This window comes from Pundamilia nyererei, unplaced genomic scaffold, assembly GCF_000239375.1.
Source record: "Pundamilia nyererei isolate P.nyererei 1_Seehausen unplaced genomic scaffold, PunNye1.0 scaffold00095, whole genome shotgun sequence".
Taxonomy (NCBI): domain Eukaryota; kingdom Metazoa; phylum Chordata; class Actinopteri; order Cichliformes; family Cichlidae; genus Pundamilia; species Pundamilia nyererei.
This window is the reverse complement of record NW_005187496.1, coordinates 482,075-501,735: the sequence shown is the minus strand read 5'-3', so window position 1 is coordinate 501,735 and position 19,661 is coordinate 482,075. Positions and strand designations below refer to the sequence as shown.

Genomic DNA, 19,661 nt, shown 5'->3' with positions numbered 1-19,661 from the left:
CAACAGTGACTAAGTGTCGTCGTTTCAGGATTGCACTGATTTCATTTGCTGTCTGAGACTGATTGCAAGTACTTGCTGCGACCAGCTGATCGCCCAGAGCTGCAACGTCCCAAACGTCTGGGTGACTTTTGATCACAAAGTGATTGCACAGGTTGATTGCACGTGGCTCTTCCCTCTCATGTTGCTGGATTGAGAGCTCTGACTTTAAAGCTGTTGTTTGGTTTTTTTGATAAAGGCTGTTGTGTCTGATCTGGTACCTTTCATTTATAGACAAATGTTGATTTATATTTTCTATAAATTATATTATGGCTGGAGCATTCCCTGCATGATTGTTCCAATATAATATTGTACAACTTTTTGCAAAGACAAAAAAATCAAAGCAATCTGCATGCTGGGTTTTCAAATCTTCCAAGTATGAACGTTAACTGCTCACACGACAGTTGGTAACTACTTTTACTGCCCTCTCGTGTCTGCAGTGAGGAACTACAACACAAATGCAGGCAGCAGCATTTCTAAAATACAGCGACCAATAGAAGTGAAATAAGCTGATCTCGTTGCCATAGTGAAGACATAGTGAACACTGATGATCTTGATCATTGATATCTGCCAACTATAATCCAGATGCTGTCCCACATGTGACCTTAGTGACTCCCCACATGAGGTGAAACATCTTCATGAACAGCTGTCATCCACTCAAGACGGTGAAGACGATAAAGACGTCTTTATAGAGGTTTAACAAACTGATGTTGTGGTTCCTGTCGTGACCACTGGGGGCAGCACAGATTAGAATACATTTGCCCCTTAAACAGGGAAATTAAACTTTAAAAAACGTGCATTGATGTCATTGATGTCAAAACTGAGAATCACATGATGATCTTTATTGAACACAATGTGAAGAGACCAGCAGTGAACACACATGCAATACAAAGGTTTGACCAGCAGGTGTCACTGATGTGACTTTGACACAAACAGGTTTGTTTCCTCCACCTTCAGACGAAAAATAAAATAAAAGGGTTTTTTGAGGTTGCTGGTTTCCGGACTTTTGTACCATCAACTGGACCAAATCCAGAGTCCCACAGTTCTCTAAAAACACGCAACACTGTGCTCAGTTCTGCAGAAAAACAGGAGAACTTCTGTGAGCAACAAGCTGTCCCGGCCTGTCTTTGTATCAGCTGATAACAGATTACGCCAGGCGGCTGAAATGTGTCCAGACGTGTAATAAAAGCAAGACAAGTGAGCAGTTGCAGCAGATAAATCCTATGACAGTGTGTGTGCAGAACACGTATGTAAAAACAAAAAGCTACGCAGGAAAGCTCGCAATGTTAAGACATCTGAAGACATTTTTAAACCACATCAGGCCCTCTGCTCCACCAGAGTGCAAACATGAGCATGAAAAAAATTGGCAGGGCAGGAAAAACCATGGGGAAACTTCCTGTACATTACCACAGACTTTACTCCGTTTAGTTGACTGTTTTGTTAAAATGGCTGCTGGTTCGCTACTGAAAGAAATGATAACGGATCATTTGCCGTTTGACGCCCTCCTCCTGCTTTAAATACTGTCAGCAAGCTTAAAAGTAACCATGTAACTAAAAAAAGCAAAAACAGAATGAAACGCTCAGAGCGCCACCTGTCAGCCAGAAATCAGTCATCAGCTGTTAAATTGGGATGCATGATTCAGATTTCATTTTAAAGCCTCAGCGTCACATTTTGGATTTCTACATGTTGATCCAGGTCACATAGGTGACCGAGGTTAGAGTCAACATCAAGTCAAAAGTCCCCATAGACTCCCATCTGTACAGCAGAAAGACGTGTTTACAGCCTGCTGTCTGTCAGTTTTTAAGCCTCAACAAAATCTAAATGAGTTCAAAAAAATGTTATGAAGGAAAAATTGTGCACTGAGACCAAAACAGCGTCTGTATCAGGCTGTAAACATGTTTATTTCCGCTTTAAAGTTGCACATTTTTAACATGGGAGTCTATGGGGACTTTTGGAGACAACTAGTGGACGTTGGAGGAACTGCAGCTCGTGGCACTTTTTTAGCCCTGATAATCATCACTTTCAGCCACTGTAGACGTCTGATTTCATGCAGGACTCTAACCGCAGGCTAACATGTAAAGGTCCTGAAATGGAGCGCTTCACCTCAGATATTTCTGTGCTGCAGCCCTGAAGGATCCGATTGGTCAGAGCATTCTGAACGAGCCATTTTTATATGATGCCGACATGTGTGTGGGTTGCTGTTTCCAAACGCCACGTGGAGGTTTATGGATAAAATCTGATTCCTCAGGACTTTTACTGGTTTTGGTTTTATCCTCCTCTATAACCCGTGAAGTCCAAGTAACCCTAACCTGTAGTAACCATAGTAACCCTGTGCTATGAAATTATGCGATTTTCTCAGAAGTCAAACGCCAAAAACGACAGTCCTTTTAATCATGTCCAAACCTCAGGGTTAGGGGCTCGAGCTACTTCTCATTATCTCTGATGACTTAATAGTGCGTCCACATCAAACAAAGGCTTTGCAGAGGTCATGGCTGCCACTCAGAAATGCAGGACGAGGTTTCTAAAAGTGAAGGGTAAACCATGTAACGTGATATCAGGGTGAATGCTGTGGGGTTCTGAGCGGCTGCAAAGTGGTTCACCCTCCATTTGGTGTGAACACATGAGACCTCACTGGGTAAATGTGCAGATGGAGGACGGCTGAGCTCAATCAGTGTTACTCAGAAAGTGAGAGGACTGCAGGAGAGAGGACAGTTTGTCCTCAGACTGAAACTCTGTCCATGGCCTCGATTACAAACAGCAGAAACCGTCACTGCAGAACCGAGCCGAAGACAGGAGCTGCAGTTTGTGACAAGCAGAAGGAAACGTCGGCAGACGCCGCCGGTTGAAAACTCGCTCCAGCGAGGAAACTCCAGAAGAGAAAGGCTCCTGTTTGAGCTTCAACCCAACAGACGTGCGAGCGGCTTTTTTGTGTGTGTGAGGTGAAAAAAAGAGGAGCAGAAATGTTTGGACTGGGACGCCGGAGGAGCCGGCGTCTTAAAACACGAGCACCTTCCAGCCGGAGTGGACGAAGGAGCAGCCGAAGAAGAGGCAGTCCACCGGCTGGTCCACCAGCCAATCGAACACCACCTCGCGGTTCCCCGAGCCGATCGTCACCCTCAGCTTGAAGTTGCCGCCCTCGCTCGTGTTGTTGTTGCTGATGGGGAACAGGCTCACCACCTCCATGTCAAAGGTCACGGCGGAGCCAACGGTGACGGCGGGCAGCTGGTTGGTCATCTCTTTCCCGTTGACGAAAACGGCACCTGAGGAGAAGAAGTTTGAGAGAATTCAACATTTGTTATTTATCATAAAAAAGAATCGAAGCTGAACTTTAGTTAAATTGAAGTTTGAAGTTTAATTTTCAAGCATCTCGTTTAAATGCTTCCCACAGAGGAATTCTACACTTCAGGAGGTTTTCCCACTCTCCTGTTTTCAGCTTCGGTGATTTTGCTTTAAGTCTCTTTGTCTCCTCGTCTCCGACGATGCTCTGCTCTTTGCTTCCACAGAAACAGTCTGAGTTGATTTGCCTGAAACTCGTCTCCAGACTGTTTCTTCATCTTTGCAGCATCACCAGTTCTTCTTCTTCGACATCTGGTGGGGTTCTTTTTAATTTAATTTTGGCTCCACCTTTCAGTGAGAGGCTTCAAACATTATACATCCCATAACTGGGAATAAATTAAATTATGGTCCATACTCACAATCCTGCCCGGAAATCTAATCCCTATAATGGCTCCATCTCCCACCAGGAGGGAAACCATTGATCTAAAACATGGCGTCCACACAGAAGCCTCATCAAGAGAAACCTTTCAAAGTATCAGAGCATCAGAACTTGAAGGAAATGACTTTTCAGATCTGATCAACAGAAATTAGAGACTTCAAGAGCAGTTTTTGGAATAATGGAATCTAAACAGTCTGCAGCCTGTTTTTATACTTCGATGAAGCTTAAAGTGCCGCTGTAGGAAAACAGTAGCGTGGTAGTTAGTCCCTGTGGATCCGCCATCTGATAGTGACTCCTCCCATTTTAAAGCCTCGACTTTAAACATTGTGTTTAAATGTGTCTAAACAAGAACAATTTGCACTGGCCTCATCATTTATTTACAGTCTTTGAAAAGGACCCATTAGAAATGAATCCGCCACTGAAAATAGTCCCTGACAAGTGCACTATTGTCTCTGGTGTAATTCAGTTTTGTTTGTATTTCACCGATTCACAACTGCAGTCGCCTCAAGGTGCTTGGATTAATACAGAGAAATCCCAACAATCAAACGACCCCCTTTGAGAAAGCACTTGGCGACTGTGGGAAGGAAAAACTCCCCTTTAACAGGAAGAAACCGGCTGGGGGTGAGAGCCTTTCTTATCTGCCAAAAAACAAACATTTTCGAGGAGACTAACGACTTTCAGGCTCGAATCCTCAGCTGTGAGCCACGCAGACTCGCCCTGTACAAGCTGAGTTTTTCAAGTCTATCTGAGGCGGCGTACCATTGGTGGAAATGCAGACAGCCTGGTCCCGCTGTAGTGACTCCTCCTCACTCTCGCTGTCTATGCACACGCCCAGACTGTCCCTCCGATCCATCTGACCCGCTGCAGAGATCCTGCACAGACACACAAAAACACGCCGTTAGCATCTAACTGTGGATTTACATATGATCTGTACGTGACGTCCAGGAGAGAAATGGAAAGATCTCCATCTTTAAAGCTTTGTTGTGGGCGTACTTGAACGTGAGCGTCTGGCCGCAGAAGTAGGTGGGCGCTTTGGAGTAGAGGACAGGGCAGCGCGATTGGGAGGAGTCATTGCGCAGAGCGATGTTCTTCCTGCTGCTCAGGATGTAGCCCTCGGTCCCTGAACGCCACTCTGGAAGATAAAACAAACACACAGCGTTCGTTAGCGGACCTGATCTGCTTCAGTTTAAACTTTTAGGTTTCTATATATTAACACGGCTCCATACTGCAGTGGAGACGGAGACAGTCTCTGCTGATAGTACAGAAACACAGAGGTCGTGCTGATGTTTCCATTAGATGCTGCCTTCCTGTTAGAGGTGCACTGATTGGCTAGTGACTGCATGAGAAGGCTGCAGCGAGTCCTGCGCACATAAATGCTTACAGGCCTGTGATGATGTCACGGTTCCTGCAAACAATTACCAACGCGACTGCATTCACAGCTCTGTTATTTCAGCTGCAACCCGGGAGGCGTTAAAGGGTCTGAGAGTTAAAAACAGAATGAAAACTGGCAAATATTTTAGAGAAAGGTCACAAACACGAGGCAGAGGTCCTTGAAGGACGATAGAGTAATAATATTATTGCTTTAAAGTTATCTGTAGCCAACAGGAGGTGAAATCTCTGTTTCTTACTGGAGCATCTGATTTTAGTGGCTTAAAAGCCTGGAAGGCTTTTGGGAAGAGATGCAGGTCTTTGATTTGCTTTAGTAACTCAGACACGAGTGAACTTCACCGTTTGCTGCTACAGGGTTTCCCTCTCTCGGATGTCTCCACCTACCGTGCGGTGCCAGCGTGGTGTAGCCCGTCTGCGGGATGCTCCAGGGGCTCCACTCGGTGCGACCCTCCCCGCGGGCGCAGACCCTGAACAAATAATCCGTGTGAGGGTCCAGGTGGAGAACCAGGAACTCCGATTCCCGCCCGATGTAGGCGTCCTCATACTGGCTCCCCCCGCTGCCGGAGCGCCGGTACTGCAGCCGATAATCTGCAGCCGCGAAGTCCTCGTCCACCTGAAGCACAAATGATAATGTCCAGTTTTAATTAAGATGCAGAATAATGCAGATCCTCATTTCACCAAGTTTTACATTGTAACAACAAATGTCCATATTTGAGCTGCGATTCCTCGACACAAACTTAAAGGAACACGTGTGTTTCCACCAGAGACTAAATGAACTTCATGCTTTTATCCACACAAACAGACGTGCTCGAAGGATTTTGGTGCAGAGAAGACTTCACTGCAGAGGCTGACACTCAGGTGAAGTTTAAATGCTGTGAAAACTCAAACTTAAAGGACTTCTCTGAACTTCTGGTGTCCATTTATGATCAAGAAATGTCAGTAGTAAGTTCAAAGAGCCCTTAATTACACTGGCAGTTTAACCTCCTCATTACACCGACCTTAACTTTCACTGTTTGAGTCGAGTAGTCTGGTTTTCGTCCACAACATTTAAAGTCACACCACTACGAGCGTTTTACAGAGCGAGTGAGCAGCCTGCCTGGGAACTTTTATTTTGAAAGCTGACTGGCTCTTCCTACCCACCTCTGTGTGGTGCGATGGGACTTTAAACAATAGGCTCAGCATTATCTCAGATCGTGGGCTTGATAAGGTCTTTTGTTACGTTCTGCAAACTCCAACAAGCTTCCTGCTCAGTCTCTTCATCTGGAAAAGCACCGTGTGTGTCCCGTTTACCCCTGCTGACCTTACACCAGCGAACCAGGATGCTGCCTGGTCTCTCCTGCAGCTCCTCTATCTGGACGGGCGGGTGGGAGGAGACGGCGCCGTGGCGAGCCACCCGGTCCCTCAGCAGGCTCAGCAGGGAGTCATCAAACTGGGCTGAGACACACGGCACGTCCACCAACGCTGGAACCTCTGGCAGGCTGGAAAACACGCACACAGTTCTAAACAGCAGCTGATTAACTTTTTCCTTTAAACACCTGCAGCGAAACACCTTCGCCCGTATCACCTGTCCAGCTGGATGTGCATGGCCTTCTTCGTGAAGCTGCCCAGTTTGTCCTCCTTTTCTCCAAGACCACATCGCAGAGCTGCTTCTCCTGCAGAGAATAAGCATGGATCATCTTTCTGGGCTTGCTTTTGCTCTGAATAATTGTGAAAACTGTGGTGGCTGTAAATCATCGTCTCTCCTTCCTGAAAATAATATTTTGCAGCTGTGTTCGTGGCAGTGTTTGTGCGACCCACCCTCTCTCAGCAGCTCGTCGGCCTGGCCCACGCCGTGCTCGATCAGGCTCTGACAGTCGTCCAACGGCTTGATGCTGTCGGCCTCGATGGTGTCGACCTCGGTCAGGAGGTTAGCCAGCCGCTCCGCCAGCAGTCGAGTAGCCGCCGCCTGCAGCTCGGCGAAGTGCTTCCGGAGGGTCTCGCGGGCCTGACCCGAGCTGCCTCGAATCTGAGCCACCAATCAAAGAGGAGGAAGGTAAAAACAGGTGAGGACGCGACTCCGAGAGAGAACGACATAACCGAGTGTTTCTGTCATCAGACGTCTCCTCGTTAGCTTTATTGGTGCTAATTGTTGCTGTTTTGTGTTTTCTTTTGTCTTTGCTCGTTTCAGCTCCTGAACAGATTTTAGCCAAAGAGTGAGCTCTAAAGTAAGCATAAAGGGAAAATATAACATTTAAGGGCAGTGTGGCAGATCGTCAGCACACTAATTGTAACATAAGCTGAAAAATAACAACAACAACAATAATGCAAATTCAAAAGTACCAAATTTCGACCTGCCAGTGTCGTCTGAGCGCTCAGTCTCAAGACCATCAAGGAAAAAACGAGTTCATCTGGAATCTGATGTGAAAACACGTTTCTAAAAGTCGGGTCGGGGTCGTGTTTCCCACTGAGGAGCATCTTCTCTCCTTCAACATCTGTAAACATCTGTGAGCTGAGCAGCTGCTGCACTGTCGGGAGACAAATGCCTGATGGAGGATTGTCGCTGCGCAGCAGTCCTGGCTCTTCTTTGTCCTGTTGTGGGTTCGTGAAGCTCCACATGATCTCATCCGGTGAAAGGTCGCACAGACGGTGATTTCTGGAAGTGTTTTTGAGCCCGTGCACTCGTTTCCATCCCAGAATCGTGCCTGTTTTTAATGCAGCGCTGCCTGAGTGCCTGAAGATCACGGGTACCTGCCTCATCTCAGAGCCTTTTGATGAGATTATACTGAGTTGGTTGTAGAAACGTTTACTTTGCCCGTCTCCAGCAGCCACAGAGACCCACAGTCTGTGCTGAGATGCACAAATCATCACCTTCTGTATTTATTTACGGTGCACACAGCGTCCCAGCTGTTGTGGGGTAGTACTTTAAGCGCTTATAAATCAGGAAACATTCAGAGTATAAAGGTAAAGTTCTGCAGGGCTTCATCACACGTACTGAAGTTATTATACATTAAAAACACAGTCGGTTGATTCCGGGGTTTCGTTTGGGAGGAACCGATAGAGTTTCATTGAATGACCAGCCACAGTTACGCCGCAGTTAGCGCTATGACAGGTTACACCTCACACAGAGGCGGTGCGGACCGACTGCACACACCAGCAGCTCATCAGGAAGCTGACTTACTCGTCATCTGCAGCGGCGGAGGTCATGTTTCAGTTCCTCTTTGCAGAACACACAGAGTGAGATTTCACAATGAGTACACGGAGAGCGATGGCAGGAAACGGAAGGCTGATTGACAACTGCTGCACTGATAAAGCAGGGACTGTATGACGACGGAAAGCCGCTCTGCCAGAGTACACTCGGATCTTTTTGTGTGTGTGAGCAGTTCTCCAGCAGAGGCATCATATCCTGAGGATTATCAGCTGGACACAGATGAGCAATTATCAATATTTTGGGATTTGAAAAGTAAAATAAGACTAAAGATATGATCCAAACACGAGGCGGGACAGAAATAGTTTTCCTCTTACAAGAAGAGAGATGCTGCAGTGATAGCATTGTCTCAGACCTCAAACACACACTTTGGTATCCCTTATTCGCTCTGTGTGTGTGTGTGTGTGTGTGTGTGTGTGTGTGTGTGATGTTTCCTGGACTATAATCTGGTGGGGAGCCGTCTCCCTCTGTGGGAAATCGGGGGGTCATGGGAAAGAAAAGAAAGCACATCTCGATCCAGGATAACGTGCGATGGAACAGCTGAGGGAGGTGGAGGGAGTCTCAGCTGCACTAACAAAACAAATGAAACACATCCCACATCGAATTTTACTAACAAGTCTAATAAGTCTGCAGATTGTTTCTCTGGATGAGGCAAACTGTACGTGTGTGTGGATCAGCTGGAGGGGCTCAGGTTTGCTTTGTGATACATTATGTGCTCTGGTTTGAGACCGCACTGATTCAGTTAGCGTGGCGACTCTTGCAGGAGACAAAATACTGATGGAAAGGCAGACAGGAATTCAAAGTAACCGGATCACAGACAGCGGCTACAGCTGCTGGAAAGACACCGTTATCGTCACCAGCAGCACCAGCAGCAACCCTCTGATAGAAATCATGTCAGAGAAAGATAAAAACTGGGGGAAAAAGGCAGATTTACCAACTGGAAGTCGCTCGTGGAGCAAAGGAATACATGATTATGCCCCAGGTCACCTACATATTACACCTACGGGAGCAGCTCAGCCATGCCATCAAGTCATCAGAGCGTCAGCGACTTCTGAACATTTAGTTTGCAATAAAAGCACTTACAGTTCCTTCCATCCATCCCCTTCTGCTTATCCTTATCTGCTTACCAGGAAATCTCCTTTTTAACTTCTTTATTAGTGTTTTTAGCCACTTTATGTGTAAGTAACCTAACATGCTTAGGCTCAAAGGGGGGTGGGGTCAACTTCAAATATAACCCTGAACAGTGTAGGTGATTATCAGCTGCACAGGGCTGGAGCCTGTCCTCGCTGCCAGAGAGGCGGGGTACAGCTAAACGCGTCCAATCAGAGAGACGCGACACACTCTCACACCCACACCTACAGCCAATTAAGAATCACTAAAAGAAGAGATGTTTGAACCCAGAATCATCCACTACTGCCCCCTGGTGGCGGCATTTTTAGGTATATTTTGAATTTAATGGCTGCCATCCTGTCCTGGTTAGTCGGCGCTCTTGTCCCTCAGCTTTTCTGTCGCTCCATTTTCATTGGAAGATGGTCTTTATGGTAAAATAACCTCCCCCGCCAACTCTATGCCTTCCCCTCAATAATCTATAGATACCCATTTTTATACCACCATGTGCACACGTCTATGTCCGTCATTTTAACCAGACCGACTCACTGTTGGAGCCCCCTGTGGAGATTAGAGGAACTGCAGTTGCTGCTTATTCTGAATGAAAAAACAACAATCACATATTTTATGTTCTTGGACCAAAATCTGCCTCGTTTCTCTCCCGCTCTCCTTTTTTAATCTCTCCTCTAAGGCTCGCTGTCTGTCCACAGCGACAGGAAACAGCAGCATTGTTTACTGCGAGCAGCTGGAGGGGTAAAACTAGACAGCAGGGGGAAGGAAGAGATAGCAGAGAGGGAGGGAGGGGGGAGAATTTACTCTCCCGGGATTCTTCTGAGTCAGGAGCGAAGACAAATCACACCGCCTGGGCCTGCACGAGTCTTTCAGAGTGAGCGGGTGCAGTGAAACAGACAAAGAAAGCACTGAGGGAGTGAAGCGCATCACAGGAGGAGGGAAACACGAGGCCTGAGCTTCACAACACATCACAAATCAGGATGCAGTACCTGTTTACGGGCCTGGTTGAGGCCATGCAGGCGCTGCTGGAGTTCGCTGCGGTAGTTCTGCGCCGCCTCGATGCTTTCCTTCGCCTCCTGCAGCAACACGTCCACCTCCACAGACATCCTCCCGGCCTGCTGTCACACACACGAGGGAGGGAGACTTACTAAACACACCCAGAACGCAGCGTAACCTGAAACTAAGCACTTAGAAGATGTATTTGCACAGATGACAGAGGCTGAAAAATGACTCCAGCAAACAGAATCAGGCCTCAGTAATCATGTTGTTTTTAAATCACAGACAAAACAGAAACGTGTTGTCCCTGAGAGGCACACGGTGCCCTGCTTCATCTTCTGTTTTACCTCGAGTGTGACCATAATTTACAACATGAACATCGAGTTGTGTTCACAAAGCCTGCAAACTAAAGACTGGGACCATAACCTGGCTGTAAAGTGTTTCAGGTTTCTCTACATTCAGACCACAGGAGTCGCCCCCTGCTGGCCATTAGAAAGGACACAGGCTTAAGGCACCTTTGCATTGAATTAACTGTTTACGGCACAAAGCGAGTGACTCAGAGTGACTGAGCGGACACCAGCGTGTCCTGTAGCTGGTCGTGACTCATCGATGCAGACGTCTCATTGGACAAACGGCCCACAGCGTTCTTCATAATTCACCTCTGCAGAGGCGCTGCTGTGGCTAATAACCAATAACAGAGTAAGACTCGATCTTCTGCTAGAAAAACTACAAGTCAACCAAGTGCGTTGAGCATTTTCAGTGACAGAGGAAATGAGAAAACAAGTAAACCACTTCCTCTGCTGCCAGCCAGCCGCAGTACCACCCGCTTTACGACACGGCGAAAACACAGGACTTCTGGTTTCATTGCAGCGGCGTGGGACCACATTCTTCACGACCTTTACGTACAATGCTCAGTGTGGTCCACCGGCCTCACATAACTACGAAAATAAAACCCCACAATGATCATAAACACGCTTTAATGAGCCTCTTCCTGTGACCTTAATATGATTATCAAACATCAGTAAAAAAATGCTTTGTTACTGAGTTTGGCTTCATTTTAATGTCAAAAGCAACGACTGGAAAACTGATAGCATGGAGTTCGTCTAGTTTTAAAACTGCAGCTCTGTCCGTCTTCACGTCTCTGCACCGGGAGCCAAATGACCTCTAAGACCACTTTTACAACAGCAGACACTCAGGTTTATCAGAGTAATCAAGGCTGGAGGGTCCCTGAGCTCTTTAGTGTTTTAAAGCAGCAAGTTTAATTTTTAGACATTTTTTAGCCCTCAAATGATTTTTGTGGACCTTGTTTTTGTCGATCGTTTAAAGGAAGCTACAGTTTTAGCATCCACAGACTATTAAACCTAGAACATCCAAATAAAAACATTATTATGGTATTCTGGATTTTATTTATTTTAACTTTTTCCTCCCTAAAAATCCAGTTCCCTCACGGCTAAACCATTCACTTCACTTTGAGTCATTTAGTTTATTCATTGGACTCGAATCCGAGAGGAATCGTGTGAATCGATGCTTTCCTCGAAGCGTTCCCAAACCAGCAGAGATCACTCCAGAGTGTCCTGGGTCCACTCCAGAGCCTTCTCCCAGCTGGACATTCCTGAAACACCTCAGCTAGGAGGGGCCCAGGAGGCATCTCAGCTGGCTCCTTTCAGTTTGGAGGAGCAGCTCCACTCTGATATGTCAGTGTAGGGTCTCAGTCATCCGGGTCATGGTAGTCTTAGGAGCTTGGAAAGAAACTGACTGGACTCCTTTAAGTTTTGTGAGGATGTTTCACCTCTCATCAAATGACAAGATAAAGGAAAACCCCCACTAAGGTTTAAATTCCTGGGACTCTCCACCTGGATTTGGTTTCAGAACTGGAGAAGCTTCTCGGATCAGAGGTGAAATTCACGGGAATTAAAGAAATCCAGTCACTTTCTTTCTAAGCTCTACTCTGATGTCTTCACTGTCTGTCTAAAGCAGAACCCAGATGTCTCGTTTCTGCCTCTTTCATCTATGATCTTATTCCTTCAGACCCATAGCTCGTGGCCACAGATGAGGAATGTAGATTGACAGTTAAACCAACAGCTTCACTCTCAGTTCTTTCTTTAGCACAACAGGCTGTTAAAGGGTCCACATCACTAATCAACCTGCTCTAGTTTCCCACTCACCATGACAAAAACCCAGAGATACTTGAAATTCTCCACATGAGGCAGCAACTAGTTTTAAATCCACCCTAATCTGGCCTCGGACCTTGAGGTGCCGATTCTCATCCCAGCTGCAAAGCATCCCAGCAGAAGTTGGAGGTTACCTCGTAACGAGGCCAGCAGAGCCTCTTCTTCCACCAAAGAAGGAGATCACACAGCAGGTCTGGCCAACATGCACTGGAAATATTCCTGATTTACTGACACAATGTGGATCAAGCTCTCACAAGTAACCAAGGCTTCAAAATGTAGTAGAGTAAAGGCTTTGGCACAAAGCTTTACAAGAAGTCTGCATATTTTAGCTTCTTCTTTATTTAGCTGTGCTCTCAGCTCTGTGCTGCTTCGTTTTATGTTCAGGATACAGCGTTGGAAATAATCGTTTCATCACTTCCACCTCACTTGATTTGCATGTCACTGAGTAAAATAAGACAAACATGACTTAGTGCTTGGTGAAGAAACCCTGATCAGTGTGAGACGTTTGCACACATTTACACCCACTCCTCTTTGCAGAAACTCTGTAATCTTTTGGGTTTCTTCTTCTCAAAGCTTCAGCTCACTCCGCAAATTTTCAGACTGGACTGAGGTCTGGCTAGGCCACTTGTCTATGTTTTGGGTTACTGTCATGCTTGAAGACCAGTACAAAGATATTATGGAAACGGCCCCATGCACTGGCCCCTCAATGCGATGAAGTCATCCAGTAGCCCTAAAAAACAGCCCCAAAGCATAACGTCTCCACCTCTGTGCTCGACTGAGGATGGTGTTCTTTTGGTCATGCTCAGCATATCTATTACGCCAAACATGGCGGGTCGAGTTGATGTTTTAGACGTTCAGTGGCAAACTTAAGACGTGCCTGTACATGCGCACTCTTGAGCAGGGGGACCTGCAAGATTTCAGTGCACTGCAGTGTGCTATCAGCGGTGTTCTTGGTGACCGTGGTCCCGACTGCCTTCAGTTTGATAATGAGCTCCTCCCGTGTGATTTTGGGCTGATCTTCCACCTTTCTCATGATCATCCTCACCCCACAAGCAAAGATCTTGCATGGAGCTCCAGACCGATGGTGACTGATAGTCTTTTTATCAGCGTCTTCCTGATGGTCCGTCCATTTTCCCCTGACAGCCTTTGCATGTTGGTCTTGCCCAACCTTGCTGGAGAGGCTGGAACATTTTCTGTGGACAGGTAAGCTTTGAACACACACCGAGTTGCGAACAGGAGAAGCAGTTATTCCTGCTGGGTTGTAGGGGATCAAATACTTCTTTCTCCCAGTAGCATGCAAATCCTTTAACTTTTATGTAATGTGGTTTTTTTTCCTGGATTTTTCCTAGGAGCACCAATCAGCTGCAGGAGCGTAGCTGGACTCTTATTGGATGGATCTGGACACTCAAAGCCCACGAACAGACAAGACATTAGTCACAGGAACATATCTAATCTTACCTGCATGATGGAAAGCATCACCTGAGTTCAATTATTCAAAGTACTCTGAGATAAGTGAACATGAGCAGTGTAATGTCAAAGTACTGTAACAGCCTCCACTTTAATAATTATTTTAACGTAAGTTTGAAAATTAATACCATAAAACAAATACCAAATTCAGCCACAAACCTCTGAGAGAAGCAGCAACTTTGTGTCCTCACAAAGGGGATAAAAGCAGCACGGAAATCTCTGTAGACAGAATGAAAGTGAAGGTGAGGTGAATTACCACCAGCCTTCAACGTCTTCCTGTCAGAGGTGTCTGCTGACAGGTTACACGTTTAAAACCGATCCTTTATCTCATCGATTAATCTGTTTATTTCACAGGTTTCCCAGAAATTGTGGTGTTTATTTTCTCTCAATGTTTACCCGACAAACATTCATACCTAATCCTTTAAACTCATGTGATCTGATAGTTCCTGTGCTTGTATTTAAAACCACATTTAAAGGTTCTTTTGTATTCTTCTTTATTTTTGGGGTGAATGTGAGATAACAAAATAAAAAAAACATTAAAAATGACTCATTATATATAGTAAGAAATGAGTCTTTTTTGCATGCTAATAATTCCTCTGAGCACAGCTTTTACACCACTGCTTTGGGGCTAATATTCACCTGCATTTGGTGCTTGTTGAGTGAATTTAGGACCCTGGAAGGAGGTCTTGGAGGAGTTTAAATACTCCAGTTCTGAATCTATTTTGGTGAAGGCAGTGTTGGAAAAAATATATTTTTGTTGACATAGAACAATGAAATATATCACAAAAACGCTGGATTAAATGATCTTCATGCTACAGAATATCTGGCTTGGACCTGCATGTACCTTCCGATGCTTCGGCAACATTCAGTGACGCGCTGGATCGCGAGTTTTGTCTCTATGTGAAGCAGGTGCGTTAAGTCTGAGCCAAGTCCTTCTCAAAGCTGAAAGTAATGACGCTACCTGCTGCGGTCGGCCACGCTTCCTTTAAAGCATCTAAAGAGGAAGTTACTAAAATGCATCACGCTCCCGCCACATACAGTATGCAAAGTGTCACATGTGGTCCGCTGCTGCAGGTTATGGAGGAAAGGCATAATCTATACAAGAAATCCAGCACAGCAAATGCTTTTTTAACCTTTAACCCCTGCTAATCAGTCCTGGTGATTAAAGTGAAACTTGGAGATAAGTCGAATAATTTATACTGTAAACTCCAGTGTGATTTAAAAAAAACCCTCAAAAACTAAAGTTAAAATTACTTCAGTGGAGTTTTGCTACTGTGCAAAAGTCTTGAGCCACCACTTAGTGCTCCGAGGAAAATAAGAAAAAGGTGCAGCGATGTATCGAAACGTGCAATCATGCATAGAAACACAGTGTGTAAGAGAAAACATTTACCAAATAAATGCATTTGGTATTTTTCAGCACAGCCTGAACTCTCAGGCAGCTTTCTGTGATTTAAGTATCTGTTCTCCAGATTCTTGAAGGACATTCAAAGCTCTCTGGATGTTTCTGCTCTCTGTCAGGACGCTCCCACGCTGCTTCAGTCACGTTGAGGTCCGGTCTGATCCATGACTGATGCTGTTTGTGTGTTTTTCTATCCAGGTACGTTTTTACTGCATTGGCAGTGTGTTTGAGATCATTGCATGGTGGAACAAAACGGGATGTCCAACACCACGTGCTGAAATGCAGCTCCCAACAATGGCAGAGCCTCCGCCATGTTTTCCAGACTGCTGCAGACTCACTGCTGTAGCTCTCTGCTGACTTCGTCCACAAACACTGGACATGATTAGAACGAGACATTTCAAATCCAGATTCGTCTGTAACACCTGTTTTGCTGATTTTCAGTCCAGTTCTTGTGTAATTTTTATACGTCAGCCTTTTCTTTCTGTTTCCCTTCGTAAGAATGGCGTCTCGACAGCCGCCCTTCCACTGAGACCATCTCTGATGAGGCTTCAGCGAGCAGTAGATGGATCAGCTGACGGTACAGATGCATCTCTCTTTGCTCTTTTCCTTTTTCTCGTTTCTTAATGTCTTTCACATGCTGTTCATCTGCTGTAGATATTTTTTGTCCTCCACTTGTTCAGTTTTAAGGATACACTGCACCACATGCCAAAATATGCCAAGTTTTTGGCTAATAGCTCTCTTTGGGAATCACTTTGCTGCTGTTATTCCTGTCAAACTTTTACCTTTAGCATTTTTAATACATTCATCTAAAGAAATGAGAACAGGCTGTGCTTTTGTGACAGGCTGCTAGTAACAAAATGCAAAGATACAATTTGAAGATGGATCTTTGCTGTGTAGACACAACACTGGTTCTCCCTTCAGCTGCGTACTTTTTATATCCGAATGGTTAATAGGTCAGTGTTTAAAACCAGTAAACCAGTGAAAATGGTCAGGTACAAGGGCTGGACTGAAAATGAGTGAAAACACAGCCAGTGAAGAACTTTGAAAGACCCTCAGAGAGCTGGAGAACTTTTGACGAGCACTTCAAAAAACTATTACACTAAAATCTGGCTCATTTGAAATAAAACAAAGAAATTAGGGGTGGCTCAAGATTTTCGCACAGTCCTGCCATACCAATCACCTGAATCAAACTAAACAGGACGTTTTCTGTTGATGCACAGACAGACAACCGACCAGAGATCCAGTGTCATGCCTCCAAACAAAACCCCAGTATATATATATTTATACACATGAATGCAAATAAGTATGCAGGCATGCAGTCACTTTGACATAAACAGCGCCCACTGCTAACACTGCTCCTCGACTCTCACGCTCCTTTAACAGCCCAGACATTGTTTTACATCCTTCAAAGAGAGGGGTGCAGGCCCTCTCTCCCTCTGTCTCTGTAATCCTGTGGCTTATAATCCCTCTCTCTGAGCGCTCAGCCAGGTCGACTTGGTTTCCCTCTCTGTTTAGATGACACGGGTGTGGCTAGAAACAAATGAACAGGAATTTCTCCTCCTACTTTTTATTTATTCTCTAAAGAGTTCAGCCGTCTGTGTCTCTGGGATATTTAGGTCAACCTGCATGGAGCCATGACCCGCTGTCCTGCTTTCAAGCTCCCCCACACCGTTTACAGTCTCACAAATATATGTGTGCTGCAGCGGGGCTCCTGTGACACTTTAGCAGTCAAAAATCAATGCTTTTTAAGATCTGTGTGCAATTAAATGAAGCCTACAGTGTGTCAAAAATAGGCCTTATAGTTCAGCTTTTATAAACAAGCTCTAACTACAAGTTGGGTATGCAATTATCCAATCAACAAAGGCATGCTTCTCTTTGCCACACATGACAGTTGAGTCAATCTCTTGTGAATTTTTGGACTATTAAGCTGTTTTACTGTCTAAGCACAAGTATTTTAGCCACAGACGCAGGGTGTTTCTCACTTTTTCTCATTATTATACAAGATTTCCTCCACAGGGAATACTTCCGCCTTACCCACAACAACTTTTTGTGCATTGTTGAGACATCCTAAAAGTGTGCATCTCCACTCATGCTCTACTTGTGCAATAGTCTTTGCTTCAATACACATCAGGGAGCAGGGCTGTAAACACTTATCTAATGCTGCCCTAGACAGAGAAAGAAAACACTGAATTTGTATCACGATGGTTATAGTGTGTACTGTGTACTACATACTGTATCGTGAACGGGAAATTAAGCTGTTGAGGCTGTAAATAGGTCATTTTTCATGACCTTAGTTCGGATTTTAGCTTCATGCTAAACAAGCACAAGTTTCCAAGAAGAAACTAGAAGATGCAACCTTTCAAATGAAGTCTCATTTGGGTGAAGAGTCAATAAAATGTTTGGATGCTAAGAGGTTAAAATACCGTATGCCAACAATAAAAACAATAAAGATGACACATTGCATGTCAGAGGCCACAAACATATCCTCTACATCAAAAGTGTTCTGAATATATATTAAAATCAACCTCAGTGTTGCATTTAAATGCCCCAAAATGTGTGGATTTGAATGTAAAGTTGATAAAGCCCAGCTAGAAGGTCCCTAAAGAGGCCTGAGGCAGCTCCTCTGAGCAAGCTGCACATGCAACAGGAAAGCTATGACAGGCACTCAAGTGCAAACCCACGCTATTATTATTATTAACAGCGCAGGAGGCATCAGACATGTCGTGGCTCGCTTCTGTTACTTCCGTATTTTGCAGTTATTTTCTAGATAAACTCCCGCCCACCACCAACTGCAGGGGCTTCTCCAGTCTTTTTAAAAGTGCTCGAGAATGCATAAAATGTGTGACTGCATAGCTCACTCTGCGTGGTTTCTCATGCTCTGGAGCTCCAACAGTTGAGTTGAGCCGAACTCTGCTGGAAAAACTCCCATTTTTAAGTTTGTGCTGGTGTCGGCAAACAATAATAAGTCATAACAAAACAGTACATTGTTTTTTATTATAAATAAGTTGTTTAAAATAATTCGGCATGAAAACTATTTAAAAGTAATAACACTCTTGACTGAAAGTCTATCCTAAAGGACAGTACGTGCTGTTCGTGTAAGTGAAAGAGGACGGCGATAATACGATAATGACAGAAGAATTTAAAATATAGAGCTGCTCTTGTCGTCTTTAAAAAATCAAGAATACATAAAATGTTTAATAAGGTAAGTCACGCCGCATAATTTCTCACATTTTTGGTCCTGGGATGTCTTTTAAAGTCGGGTTGAGCCGAACTCCGTTAGAAAATCACCAGTTTTCCAAGTTTACGCGAGTGGCAGCAAAAACGATCAATTATAGTAAAATATTATTTACTTTGAAAAGATTTACAACGTGTTAAAAAAAATCGGCATGGAATATTTTTAGCAGGTAGCAACTTTTTCCATTAAAACCCAAACTTAATGGATGCTTCGTGCTGCTTGTCAGGCTGAATTTAAGAGGATGAGGAGAGCGTTCGACCAACTGCCGAGAAAGTTGTAAAGTATGAGGCGTAAACTGGTAATAAAGAGGTGATGAAGAGGGACGACAAAGAGTAGATATACACGAGTTGGTGTTGAGACTAGTTTGTCGTCAGCTTCTCAGAATAAGGTCGGAAACCTGAGAAAAAGTTGAAGCTTGCTTGTTGTGGAAAAAAGACAATGAAATCGGAGCACGCTTGAGAGAACAAACACAACACACACATTAATCACGACAACAAGACAACCGACACATCGACTAAATCAACAGCCCTTCTTAACATGCGGCGGTAAAAATCCCAGCCGTACCTGTTTTAGTGCTTTCTGGTGGCCATTTCTTCCCGAGAGTTATGAATCAGCTCGAAGCCGCCGCCACACCGATATGCCCAAGTTTTCACTCAAGTCCAAAAATGACACTTCCGAGGCTTTAAGGGCAGCAGCCAATCACAGAGGAAGTCGCTTCGAACGACAAGACAATCAACCAATAGGAGTAAGATATTCTCTCTTTTCCCCACCCTAATCAGACTAACCTTCTAATCGAAGTGGAACTGATGGAAGTTAAGCGACCGACTGTATATGGAATGCCCCTTAGGCCAAAACTAAACTGACTAAATACATCAATAAATAAACTGTATATTTTATAAATAGTTATGTATACAATTTAGCCTTTTCCTACATTAAAATGTCATATATAT

At 44.8% G+C, this 19,661-nt stretch overlaps 1 protein-coding gene across 1 annotated transcript; it reads right to left on the bottom strand.

Annotated features, from left to right (window-relative positions):
• Positions 1 to 848: 848 nt before the first annotated feature.
• crlf3 (cytokine receptor-like factor 3) lies at positions 849 to 19,400 on the bottom strand. The gene is made up of 9 exons (XM_005739925.1): positions 19,276 to 19,400; positions 10,433 to 10,561; positions 6,938 to 7,145; positions 6,705 to 6,792; positions 6,441 to 6,618; positions 5,525 to 5,753; positions 4,745 to 4,883; positions 4,511 to 4,623; positions 849 to 3,296 (listed from the first exon to the last, which is right to left on the bottom strand). The coding sequence occupies exons 2-9, from the start codon at positions 10,547 to 10,549 to the stop codon at positions 3,031 to 3,033; spliced, it is 1,338 nt and encodes a 445-aa protein (XP_005739982.1). The 5' UTR covers positions 10,550 to 10,561; positions 19,276 to 19,400; the 3' UTR covers positions 849 to 3,030.
• Between the last annotated feature and the right edge of the window lie 261 nt (positions 19,401 to 19,661).

Bases quoted from the DNA above. Each gene is read 5' to 3' on its own strand.
- crlf3 (XM_005739925.1), bottom strand. From the start codon at position 10,549: ATGTCTGTGGAGGTGGACGTGTTGCTGCAGGAGGCGAAGGAAAGCATC. The intron at 6,793-6,937 runs GTGGGTCGCACA...TATTCTCTGCAG, and splicing joins CGACGAGCTGCTGAGAGAGG to GAGAAGCAGCTCTGCGATGT. The intron at 5,754-6,440 runs GTCAGCAGGGGT...TTTGTGCTTCAG, and splicing joins TCCTGGTTCGCTGGTGTAAG to GTGGACGAGGACTTCGCGGC.